We start from the raw sequence: 13,356 nt of genomic DNA on the forward strand, positions 1-13,356 counted from the left end.
TACTGTTTTATGTAATAGAAACTATTTAGTGAAAACCATGAAATGATTGATATTGAAATAATTTTTATTATGACATTTAAAAATCATTATTTTTGCCTTTTTCACAATTATAAAAGTAGAACTTTCACCATTATTTGAATATGTTCTATAAAAATCAACATATTTTTTTTTTCCAGTATTTCAATTTCAATTAAGATAACAAAAGGATAGAAAACATTATATATAATCATTAATGGATATTATAGATATATTTGATATAATACAGAGGCAACAATTTATTTTAAAATATTTTGTAGCCATATTTCTTATTATAGTGAAAATTTATTTTGAGAAAACTTGTAAATTTTCCTCAATTTTTTTTTTTTAACCTATAATGCTCAAATGAGCTTAAGAGATATGTCAGCATATTCAAATAAATGTGCAACATATTTGGATTATTTGTTTGTTTTGGTATGCTATTTATAAATAAATGAAGCGTACAAACTATCAATAACATAAAAATTATGATCAGAGAAATAAAAATAATAAATTTTTGTAGTGAAAGAATTTTTTGGTGATCAAATTGACGATACCAAACTTAAGAACTGCATGCACTCAATACAAGCTTGTTATTCTAACAGTTACAGAACACTTTTGAATTTAATTTTAAAAAAACTGTAATGAATTAATCATTTTATAAAAAAACGCAAAGATTATAAAATAATTTATAATTTATATACTAAATAAAATTGTTTTAATAATACACTATTTTTTGTATCATATTTAGATATAAAAATAATAATGATTTATACAATAAAATGCATCATTGTTCTTATAAAAATCTTTTAACACAAAGCTGTCAAATAAATAAACAACAACTTTCTTCCATTATTTTGATATATAATAATAGTACATATACAAATATTTCATAAAAATTGAAATAAATTTAAATATTTCATATATTAATTTTATGAATTTGAATATATTTGTCAAAGAAACTTTCAGATCTATCATACACAATTTATAGAAAGAGTTTTGTTCACTTTATCTTGAAAAAATGCTTTCATTTCTTATTGAACCATAAATTAATACCATATATTATGTAATCAAAGTACATAATTCTTTTTATGAGATCCAGCTCATTAACATTTTAAAATACAAATTCCCTATTCAAGAATTTCCATTCTCAGAATAGACATTTTACTAAAATATTACATAATACTTAAATCTGTTCTATTTATATGATTATGATCATGCAAAGATTTTTGGAATGATTAAAAATAATGGAAGTAATAAAATGAAACAAAACTTAAACATCTCACTTTGTTTTTCTGATATAAAGGACTGTTGGTGCATAATGGTATGTGGCACTTTTTGGCCAATGAAGAAATGTGCTATTTCTAAGTTATTGAAATCAACCTTGTTTCTTCTTACAAAATCCTATACAATGTGTGCAAGAATTTTCAATTTCTCTATCTTCTATTCCTCGAGAAAACAGACTGATTAATTGGCAATGAACCCTATAATATAACATAATTCATTAACTTATTTTAATTTATTAAATTTATAAAGTTCTATATATATATATAAATTTATCACAATACATGTTTTAAATATCAAATATTCTTAATGATGATTTTAATTTAGAAATGTTAGTGTGAATAATTTTTAAATTAAGCTAAAAAGAGAGAACTTCTAAGATTTCAAAGCCATTTTTGTTTTAAAATTTATTTGTATGAAAATCTTGAGGTATTCCATTTTCAAGTGCATTTGAACTGAATTTTACATTAAATTATTTAACAATAATATTTGACTTTTATATCATGTAATATCTAAAACTTTTTCAAGGAGTATATAGAAGAAAAGTAAATAAATGTAAAAATTCAATTTGATCTAAAATTACATGACTAATTAATAGGTTTATTAGTTTTGTCTGCCTTCATAATCACAGATCCAAGGAATGTATGTAATTTTTGTTAAAAGTTCTTTTTAGATCATTTCTCTTTAAAGGAAAAGTTTTATATATAAACTTTATATATATGATCTAAAGAACTTACTATAAAATAAAATAATCAGTAGTCTATTATTTTCCAGCTGAAAAACCCCTATATATCTTCTGCAAGATCTATAGACATTTTCCCTTTTTTTTTTTAATTTTGATATCTTCTTTTACATTCTTAATCTATTTTCCAAAGCTCAAATAGGTACTACTTAAATAGTATTTTTAACCTTGTAGATGTTCATCTTAATTTGGAAAAGGATTCTTACTTCTTTTAAATAATCAGTTTGGAGATGGTTTCTTAAAGTAGTAACTATCTTTTAGGTCACTGAAAAAATCAAAACTATTTGAATGTTTTGGTTACTATAAAATTTCTTTTCTGATCCACATATTTACAAGTAACTTTATCATAAAAAACTTTGAGCCTGTTTTTCCAGTCTCAAGTTTACATTGTGTTCAAATGAAATTCAAAATAAACAACTATATTTTTTGAGTGTTCTCTGAGTACAAATCAACAACTATTTTTTTTATTAGCATGTGGAATGCCGATATTCCAAAGATCTTTTTAGCAGTATAAGTACAAAAAATATTGTTTTCAGAAAATTTGTATTTCTATCAATGAAGTAGTAAAGTCTAAAAATATTTTTTTACATTTTAGTAACACAATGGTTAACTAATGCTAGACTTGCTTTTTGATGGCACTTCAAGTCATTGATAAAATGCTTGTAAATATCTTTCCTTTTTCATCAAAAGATTGCCAGAATATGTATCTTGCATTTCATTAAAACTGTAATCTTTGAATTAATAATATATTTCTCTAATTTTCTTGAAGTTCAAGAACTGATTATATACAATTCTGGGATACTCAAATATTTCTCTTTGTAAAGCAGGGATTTTCAACCTATGGCTCACAGGCCAAATACAACATCCAAAGCATATTTATTTGGCCCACATAGCTTGTTTTATCATCAACATCCTCACTGCAAATGATTTTTATGAAAACTTATTGAAGAGAATTTTAAATCTAAAAAGTTTTCACACATAATATTTCCTATCGTTGCTTTTAAGTACCTTTTTGAACAAACTTTTTTCAAAAATTAAACACAGGGTGGTAACAAAAATTTCTCTCTGGCTAATTACTAATTATTTCAAAAAGTAATAGGGTAATCACTAGACCTCTTGCTGATGTATACTATGTACAGTACATGCAAATCATCTGATTTAATTGAAAATATCAAACAGTGCTAACCTAATCACCATATTCCTGCTAACCTAAACCTATCTGCACATTCAACCATGCCTACATTGCATTTGTGTAATGCATTGTTATTCCTAGCATTAATGCATTTACCTGTCATGTTTGACAGCTTGTTCCAGGATCCTGCTTAATATTTTGGAATGCATTAAAAGGTTATAGTAAATATTATTGTGTGTGCTACAATTTTATAATTGACAATGTTGCTCTATTTTCATTAGGACTAAGATTACAATATTCAAACATTCATTCAATAGAAGGGCTGGAGGGAATGGAAATTCATACTATCATTTAATGCATGCCTGACATAGTAAACATTGGTAAAAGATTAACAGTGATGCCAAGAGACCTCACTGTGTATAAAATCAAAATGTTAAATGTCACTGTACAATGAATATCTAAAAGAGATTTTTAATATTTGGTGCCACAAAATTTATCCCCAATTTTGTTTATATTCTTTTATAAAAGCAGTTGCAAATTTCAGATTGATTTATGTCCAATGTTATTCATAAATAAAAAAAAAATTATTCTTTGACTACATCTTTTATACTTGGTCCCCAACCTGTCTTTTACAGCTCATATGGGTTTTCTCAGAAACCTACACCCATAATATAAAATTTAAACAAATTTTTGTTTTACACCCTTGACTTCTAACAATTCATAGCCATTTTATTTTAATTCTTTTTAGGTACTCTGTAATAACTTCGATTATTCTAAAATAGTAGAATTTATGTCCAAATATAAACTGATGAGAGATTATGTTACTTTAAATAACTTAAACTATTTAGTATTATTCATTGGAAAAACTAAAAATTTTTATTAATTATTATTCATTACTGGTATGAATATTACCAGTTACACTCCCCAGGAAATTGTCTCTCATCTAGATTTAAAGAATTTACAGTAGATATAATCACAAAATTAAGATTGACAGGTCACATAGATTCTTGTCTCTTATGGGTAGGTCAACTTGGGTACGAAACAAGAAACAATGTGCCCAACCTGTGCTGACCACAGGGAGGAAAAAAAAAAAAATCACAAAAGATTACAAGATAATTTATTCTGAAAAATTGTTATATTAGATTTACCTAACATGAATCATTGGCTCTGTTATAACTTCTCCATCACAGTTCCAAACACTAGTTACCAAACGACGCTGACTGTCTTGTACTCCTGTACAAGTTGCAGCAGGTGTCCTATCACCTTCTGAGACATAAGGACTAAAACGAAATTCACGTACACGATAAAGTTGAACAAAATTGAGATCAAACTAGAAAAGAAAATTATCAATGAAAAATTTAGAAGTAAATATAGATCAAATACTACTAGAAGATTAAAAACATTATTTTATATATATAAAATAAAATTACAAAAAATATCAGATCATCATAAAGTGATGCAATACACGATTCTTTACATCTTTAACATAAGGCTTCCAGAGTGCCTAATATATTTATATTATATTAAAAAGTTCAAATATTAATGATAAATAAATACTTACAGGGCTTTGATTGTGAAAGGAAGTGCGAAAAAGATAACGTATATAATTAAAACGTGAGCAACGTGATACAACAACAACATCTACACATCCATCTCCTCTGTGAGCACAAGGTGAGATTCCTTCTCTTGACATTCCACATTTACAAGACACAGTAGCAACATTTACACACATGAATTTCCCTTTGACTGTCAACCAACCTAAATGAATTTTAAATTTTATTTAACAAGAATGTAATTAAATTTAACAACAAGATTATTATTATATACTAAATTGTTAATTTAGAATGAGTTTGTTTTTAAAATGTCAAATAAAAAGGACAGAGTTTGTTTTTAAAATATTTTTTGTTCATTTAAAAAAAAATAAGGTTCTTTACTTTTAGCACAGTCCTTAAAAAAATATTATTATTATTATTATTAATAATGAATGCCTTCAGATTACTGAGAAATGCATGGGAATTTTTAAATTACATTTTACAGTATATCTCCTACTTTCAACAAACTTTTGAATATAAACATCTGTAAGTCATATTAAAGCTTAAGCAATTGTTTAAGTGTTATGACACTGAAGATGAAAAATTTTCTTCTGAGTATTGTGACAGGAGATGAGTTCTACTTTTGCTATTATGATCTTGAAACCAGAAAACAAAACATGAAATGGCAATCAGATTTGCTAAGAAGACATTCCTAAAGACATAAGCTTCATTTTCAAGGAATGCCTAAAGGCAGATTTCTAAAAATGTGAAGAAAAGATCAGTGCTGATTGATACTAGAATACTCTGAAAAACTATTGAGCACTATGTGACAAAGAGACTGGACAGGAAAACCATTCTTCTGCATGATAGCATGTAGTCACATATTGCATGTTCCAGCATCCAATGGATGAAGGACAAATGGATGGAAAATTCTTCCTCATTCCCCTACAGTTCTGATCCAGCACAACTGGACTACCACTTGTTTGGTTTGTCAAGAATTGCTTGAGGGAGCACTCCAGAAACTGTACATTGCTACTTACATGCCAGAACAGAGTGGCTATTCAGAGGTATCTTTGAATTGCCAAAATGATGGAAAAAAGATATGTTGATGAAGATGGAAATATCATTGAAAAATTATACAAAAAAAAGTCTGAAGAAAAAATCAGAAATTAAATGTTTACTGTGCTGACCCAGACTTTCATGTAAAAAATTGGTATTAAAGCCAAATGATTGCCTGATTAATTTAATGATCATTACTTGTGGTACAAGCCTTGTATTTTAAATTAATGTTTACAATGTAAACAAGAAACAAATTATTTTTCAAAAGTGTGCCTTGTTTGATTTGAGTCACTTCTTGAAGCAGTAGATTGAAAATCAAATCTTGCTAATAGAAAAATGAATGCTGCAAATGTAACCAAATCTTTGACTCTTGCACATTTTCATTAGACCAAAGATGAAGTCCTTTAAGGTGTTCTTCAGTTTGGGGAATGAACAGAAATCTGATGGTGTAAACAAAATTACATAATGAGTGTAGACAAAAAATAAAATATTTTATTATTGAAAGGAATAGGAATGTTTTGACCAATGTGAAATGCATAAACAGTACATAAACATCATTATATTCTTTATTACAGAAAGTTCATATCAATTCCCAGTTAAAACAACAAAGCAATTAGTGAGGTTGTGGCCAAAGTTTTCAACGTGAAAACATGGATGTTGGGCATTCAGTGCTGCCTTCCTGTAAGCCTAGAAGTTTGACAGTAGCATTTGGAACGTCAGTGGAATCATGCTCGACATTCCAAATGCCATTGTCAAACTTCTAGGCTTACAGGAAGGCAGTGCTGAACATCGATGTTCATGTTTTCATGTTGAAAACTTCAGCCACAATCTCGCTATTAAATTCCAATGATTAAAAAAAAAAAATGAGTAAAGGAAGTAAATCATTATTTCTTAAATTAGTAAATTTTTCAAAAGTGTTTCAGTATGTAAATGGCAAGCAAAATTAATATTAAAGTTGTCTTAATTAATTATTTTTATAATAAAAAATGTTATAAATAATTCACTTACGAAGTTTCTCTTCATCAAAAAATTGTGATTTGGAATTTTTTAATTTTTCTTTAACTTTAACACAAACAGAACAACTAAACAGAAAAACAACAAATTTAACTGGTATATATTAATAATTGTTAATAATACTGTATATAAAATGTAATTTATTTATTAGTTTAACTTAAATAATAAAACCATCTTTATATACTGCATATATTACAAGATACCAAAAATTTTAAATATCTGGATACAGAATATTAAATTTTATTTATGAAAATATTTTATAATTAAATTACAATTAACTTTATTTAATGATTAAATTTAAAAATCTTTTTTTTGTTTTTATTTTAATCAAATACAGTGATACTTCGGTTTTTGTCGATAATCCATTTGAAAACAATCGGCGAAATCCGAAACTGACAAAAACCAAGGCAATTATTTCCACATGAATCAATGTAACATCCAATTAATTTGTTCTAGACACTCCAAAATACGAGGGCTTTTTGGAAAGTTTGCGGCCTTGCCTATATGCGGCGCTGTGATCAATTTAATTTTTGGCGGGAATAATTCAGCCATCTTTGCTAAAGATACGATATGAATTTCTGCTAGATTTGTCGTAAAGTTTTTCCACAACAGCTTATTAGATAATCAGTGTGCACATGCTTTGTCAAAAATGGAGAAGACTGAGACTCGTGCGGTCATAAAATACCTGACGAAAAAAGGTTGACCCTGTCTCAAATCAAAGCTGACATGGATGAAGTTTTGGGAGAGTTTGCTCCTTTGTACACCACTGTGAAAAAACAGACAGCCCTTTTTAAATCTGGCAGAGAGAGAGTGGAAGATGATCCTCACAGCGGACGGCCGTCAGCTGCTGTCACTGAAGAAAATATCGACAAAGTTCATGATTTGGTGTTAGCAGATCGCCGTTTGAAAATGTGTGAGATAGCTGAGACAACAGGCATCTCTGTCGACCGAGTGCACCACATCCTAACCGAAAATTTGGGTATGACGAAGGTCTCAGCAAGGCAGGTGCCACGTTTGCTGACCGCCGAGCAAAAACGTGTTCACACTTTGATGTCAAAGGAGTGTTTGGACTTCTATCACAAAAACCCACGGGATTTCTTGCGTCAGTTTGTGACTACTGACAAAACCTGGATCCACTACTACACTCCTGAAACAAAAGAACAGTCAAAGCAATAGAAACATCACAGTTCGCCACCACCAAAGAAGGCAAAGACAGTTCCATCAGCGGGGAAAGTGATGGCCTTGGTTTTTGGGATGCTAAAGGAATCATCTTTATTGACTACCTAGAAAGAGGAAAGACCATCAATGCTGTCTATTACTGTAAACTTTTGGAAAAACTGAAGAAAGAAATTGAAGAAAAGAGGTCACACTTTAAGAAGAAAATGATTCTGTTCCACCACAATAATGCACCTGCACATTCCGCCAGAATCACTGAACAAAAGATAAATGAACTTCGCTTCCAATTAGTTCCACATCCACCGTACTCACGTAATTTGGCCCCCAGTGACTTCCACCTTTTTCCAAACCTAAAAAAATTCTTGGTTGGAAGGAGATTCCACTCAAATGATGAAGTCATCTGTGAAGTGAATGAGTATTTTGACAAATCGACCTATTGTGATGGCATAAAAAAGCCAGAGCATCGCTGGAATAAGTGCATTGCTAACAAATGAGACTACATTGAAAAATAAAAAAGTTTTAACATTATTTTGTTTCTTTCGGAGACACAATGTAGTGACATAATCTTAAAAAACACTGGGCGAATTTTTCATCCTTTTATTCAGTTGGAAAATATCTTTAACATGGAATACCAGAAAATACAGAGAAGAACTAGTAAAGAAATTAATAAACTCAAACACATTAACGAATTGAAGAAAAAGTTTGCCCTAGACAGGTACCCAACCAGACTGATTAATAAATGGGAAAATAAAATTACTAATAACCAAACAAAAACAAAAGATAAAAAAACTGAACCGAAAATAAAATACGTCAGCTTCCCATACATTAGGAACCTTTATGAGGAAATCGATATAGATATGAGGAAAAATAATATAAAACTTGCTCCAAAATACATAAATTTGTTATCTAGACTTAAAGCTAAACAAAGAAAAAAGAAACAGAAGATAGAAAAAGATGATATAAAAAACATAGTTTATAAGATACCATGTACTTGTAAAAACACTAACTTCTACATAGGAGAAACAAAACAAAAACTCAAAATAAGAGTGAAAGAACATATAGCCGACTTAAAGTACAACAGACTAAACTCAGTATTCCATGACCATTGTGTGTTAAATAACTGTAAAATCGATGATAATAAAATAAGCATTCTACATAGAGAAAAGAAGACATATAACAGGAAATTCAAAGAAAGTGTAGAAATCATTAAAAATAAAAACAAAAATAAGACCTGTATAAATACTAATCTAAGCATAAAAATTAACGAAAATTGGATTAAATTACTATAAAAAATATAAAACAAAAAATTGTCTTAAGATCCGATGTTACGTCATTTGCATAATGATAGAAATTAAAAAAACCAAAAGTGGAGAAAAAAATAGAAATGGGTACATGCTGTGTACTAATAAGACGCCGTTAAGCTCCCGAATAATTTTATTGGAAGAGAGAACCCCTTAAAAGGAATATCTGCCCTGCTGGTGCTCGACCAGATGTATGCAAATTGGAAACAGACCGTATTGCGCAGCTGAGGTGGAGGAGTACAAGATCAGTGTGCGGACACGGCTCTAGACACTACACAGGGGAATTCCTAGATAACATGCCGGTAGACGAATCTCAGGTATGGTTTTATAAATACGATCCGTGGAGAATAGCCCGATATGCTCCCACAGACTGATACTAAACCTTTTTATGGAATTTTATAAAGATTCGTACCCTTGGACTATTCGCACCCTGTCTATGCTCCCGAACGAGGTACGGTCCAGCTTTTAATGGTATATAAGCTCTTACCACCAGGATTTAGAAGGTAATAACCTCTAAAAACTAGTTATATATGCTGTCGCGGTATTTATTTTAAATATTTGTCTATAGCCATCTCTTATGTAAAAAATACTTTTTAATGTTTAGTTGGCTGAAGAGGGGCATCGGCCCAAAATGCGTAATGTAAAAAAAGCATTCCAACCGAATAAAAGGATGAAAAATTCGCCCAGTGTTTTTTAAGATTACGTCACTACATTGTGTCTCCGAAAGAAAGAAAATACAAAACACGGTTTCCTCAGGACAAAACTAAATTATTTTGTTTGTTCTTCTATTTGAGGCCGCAAACTTTCTGAACAGCCTTCGTACATACCAAAAAATGCATTTTATAGAGAATTAATATAGCGTTAAATTCTAAAAGCAATAAGAAATTAACATAATGCTTTTATCTTTATTAAGATTAAAGATAATGCTAATTATCTATGCTAATTATCTTAAGATGAAAGCAATGGAATTATTCGGCTAGACACGTGGGGTAATTTCTTGTCTTGTAGAAGCTAGTTGGACATGAGCTTCTAGCTTATATCACCCCATGGTACAGTGTGACATAATTGTCGTGTAATAGTAGTTGTATGCATTTATGATGGTCATATTGAGGGGAATAATGCCTTCCAGGAAATCCGTTTAAGAGTAACTGGCCCCTATTCAGACGTTACAGACATGGAGAAAACCCGGAAAACTTCACATGGCCAGCCTGCCCCGGTGAAGCGCGAATCCATGACTGAAATTCCCAGTGTTCAGGGAATGAAACCGTTGGCCAATGGTGGGCCATTGGGGGATAATGTTCATACAGTTAGTTAGTTAGTTAGTTATTTATTGAATAAAATACCAAAAAGGTACATTCCCGGTACCGTAGTATAACATAACCGGGTGCAAGCGCAACAAATGATAAAATACAATAGATGAGAGTGTAGATTACAATACATAGGAACATAGATATGGTAAATTAAAACACTGTATACAGTGTAAATAAAAACAACAAGAATACAGAAAAAATAATACAATGATACAATCAAAGTGCAATGATGTGATAAAGATAAGATTATAAAAAAAATTTATACATGAGAATTAAAATGTAAGACAAAGTTATGATAAACAAATAAAAACAAAAGTGGGATAAAATACAGTTAAATACAATACAAATACATATGATAAAATAAAGAGAAATAAAATGCAATATTTACAAATATTTACAAAATCTACAATGAATTGTGCAATACACAAGCACAGAGGCTAGATGAACATGCTGAGGAGCAGGATGAAAATGGCCGCTAGCCATTGCCAAGAATTCAGTAGGCAGGTACAGGTGTTCTTTTAAAATATATACAAATAAGGTGGAAAAAGGCACTGTAGGTGTCTTTATATTTAAGAAGACTGTCCAGGTGTTGAGGGGGCCAGTTGTCATTGTGGGTCTTGATAGTCGTCTTGAGGTGGAGTCGTTCCAACACCAGAAGCGGACATTGCAGGGTGTAGTGGGTGCTGCCATCAGAGGTTCCACAGATGGTGCAAGAAGGGTTAGTAGTCCCTTTAAACCTAGCCAGGTAGGTAAAGCACCTACCATGGTTGGTCAGAAACTGAGAAAGATGGTGGTTGGGAGTGTACCACTTAAGAGTCAGGAATTTCTTTATATCCAGAATAAAGTTAAAGGTGATGGAGTCATTATGATTCCATTCATCCTGCCAAAGGATGCCTTTGATGGCCCTGATCTTAATTTTATTATAAGAGAAGGGCAGGGAGTTGTCAGTGGAAGCTTGTTTGGCGATGGCATCCACCCTCTCATTATCGTGGGTGCCCTGGTGAGCTCTGGTCCAGCTGATGTGAAAATGGTTGGGAGAGTGGATAACAGCTTTGTGAATGCCAGTGGCAATGGGATGATAAGACTTGACCTGAAGGAGTGCCATTGCAGAAGTGCTGTCTGTAATAGTAGCGATTTCCTTATTAGTGTAGTTATCATTTGACCAGTCAATGGCTTTTTTTTCTAATGTTCACACAACGAGAAATAATGCCACACTGTGCCGGAAAATGTGTGGGTTTCCCTTTGTTTTTTGCAAAATTAGCAACGAGGTCACTTGAGCATGTCAACAGAATCCGAGGCAATCGACAAAAACTGAGACAAATTTTTCACGAAAAAAATTGACAAAAACCGAAACTGACGATAACCAAAGTCAACAAAAACCAAGGTATTACTGTAACAAAAACTAACAATTATGAGAGTTAAAATACAGTGGTATTTCAAAATACTTGAACTTAATTTATTCTTGAAGTCTGAGTATTGAACAAATCTTTCTGGAATGGATTAATCTAATTTACATTAGATTAATCCATTCCAGACCCCCAAGAATACACTTGTAAAAGCATTTTAAATAGAATTTAACAAGAAGTTTACAAGTCTAGCATGCATACATTGTATACAGAATAGTAGAATTTGCCTATTAATTTTATTGGATTGAACAAAAAGTTTTTTGGGTATTTTTAACAGAAGTCATTACATAATATAAATGCCTGATTTAATTAAAACAGTTGTGAAATTTAACACATTATTGCTAATGTGAGATTGTATAGCATTATATGCTTAGATACACATTTTATCTGCAGATATTTTGACTTTACTCAAACAAAATGTGAAGTAAAAAGTTTTAAAATAAGCTTCTAAATAAAGAATACAAACAGTAAAAAAAACTTCGTAATGTGTATGGGGAAGATGTTCCTAAATTTAGAATATGTCAAATGTGGTTTTAAAAGTTCTGTTTGGGAAATTTTGAACTTAAAGATACATAATGGAAAGGTGTCCAAAAGCTGTCAATAAAGAAATATTGCAGGAAGAAATTGTTAAAAATCAACAAATAACAACACATGAACTTGCAACAACGTTATGATTGAGTTCCACACACATTAAATGAAAAAACAAATTGAATTGAGTATACTTTTGTCTGACAATGAAAGACAGCTATAAGGTTTTATTTTATTTTTATTTACTCATTTTTATCAATGACAAAATTAAAGTAAAAATATTTGTTATTAACTAAAAATTTGTTCTAGTAGTTCATGATTGTTCAGTCAAATACCAAGCAAGATTTTTCCTCAAAAATGTGTTCAGATACTGAATTGTTTGAGTTTAGAATGGTTCAAGTACTGAGGTACCACTGTATATAAAAACTGATTACTGATGAAGGAGTTTAACCAACTTAAAAGCTAAACTAGGTCATCATGCTCTCATGGAAAAAGTCCCAAATGCTATATAAACTTTCTTTATACATTGCTAAATGATTAGCCAAAACAAAGCAATATCCTTTGTTTGAAATATCTAATTATTGCAATAATATGAACCACAGTTGCATAAGTGGTGTATGTCAAGAACTCTGAGGCCATGCAAATGAATAAAAAATTTTTTATCTGATTTTTTATTTCAGTTTTAAGCATCTCAGACCTAATTACAGGTATCCTTCGTATAACACAGTAGATGTGTTTCAAACAAGCATTATTTATTGTGACGTCACAATGCCAAGCTGCAATTTTTAATCATATTTTTAATTTATTTAATTTAAAATATATGCTCTCCACCTCAAATTAGTAGTGGCTTGCCCCCA

General features: G+C 30.4%; 1 protein-coding gene across 1 annotated transcript in view; it reads right to left on the reverse strand.

Annotated features, from left to right (window-relative positions):
* Positions 1-729: 729 nt before the first annotated feature.
* The window catches only part of Cerk (Ceramide kinase), a 57,096-nt gene continuing 44,469 nt past the window's right edge, over positions 730-13,356 (reverse strand). Inside the window, exons 8-11 of the mRNA XM_067267581.1 lie at positions 6,773-6,846; positions 4,735-4,931; positions 4,322-4,503; positions 730-1,499 (exon numbers count right to left, since the gene is read on the reverse strand). Of these exons, the coding sequence (XP_067123682.1) occupies positions 1,394-1,499; positions 4,322-4,503; positions 4,735-4,931; positions 6,773-6,846 (559 nt within the window). The 3' untranslated portion in view covers positions 730-1,393. The remainder of the gene's footprint in view (positions 1,500-4,321; positions 4,504-4,734; positions 4,932-6,772; positions 6,847-13,356) is intronic.

The sequence above is a fragment of the Centruroides vittatus genome, unplaced genomic scaffold (genome assembly GCF_030686945.1).
Source record: "Centruroides vittatus isolate TY-2023 unplaced genomic scaffold, ASM3068694v2 contig_3063, whole genome shotgun sequence".
NCBI classification, from domain to species: Eukaryota; Metazoa; Arthropoda; class Arachnida; order Scorpiones; family Buthidae; genus Centruroides; species Centruroides vittatus.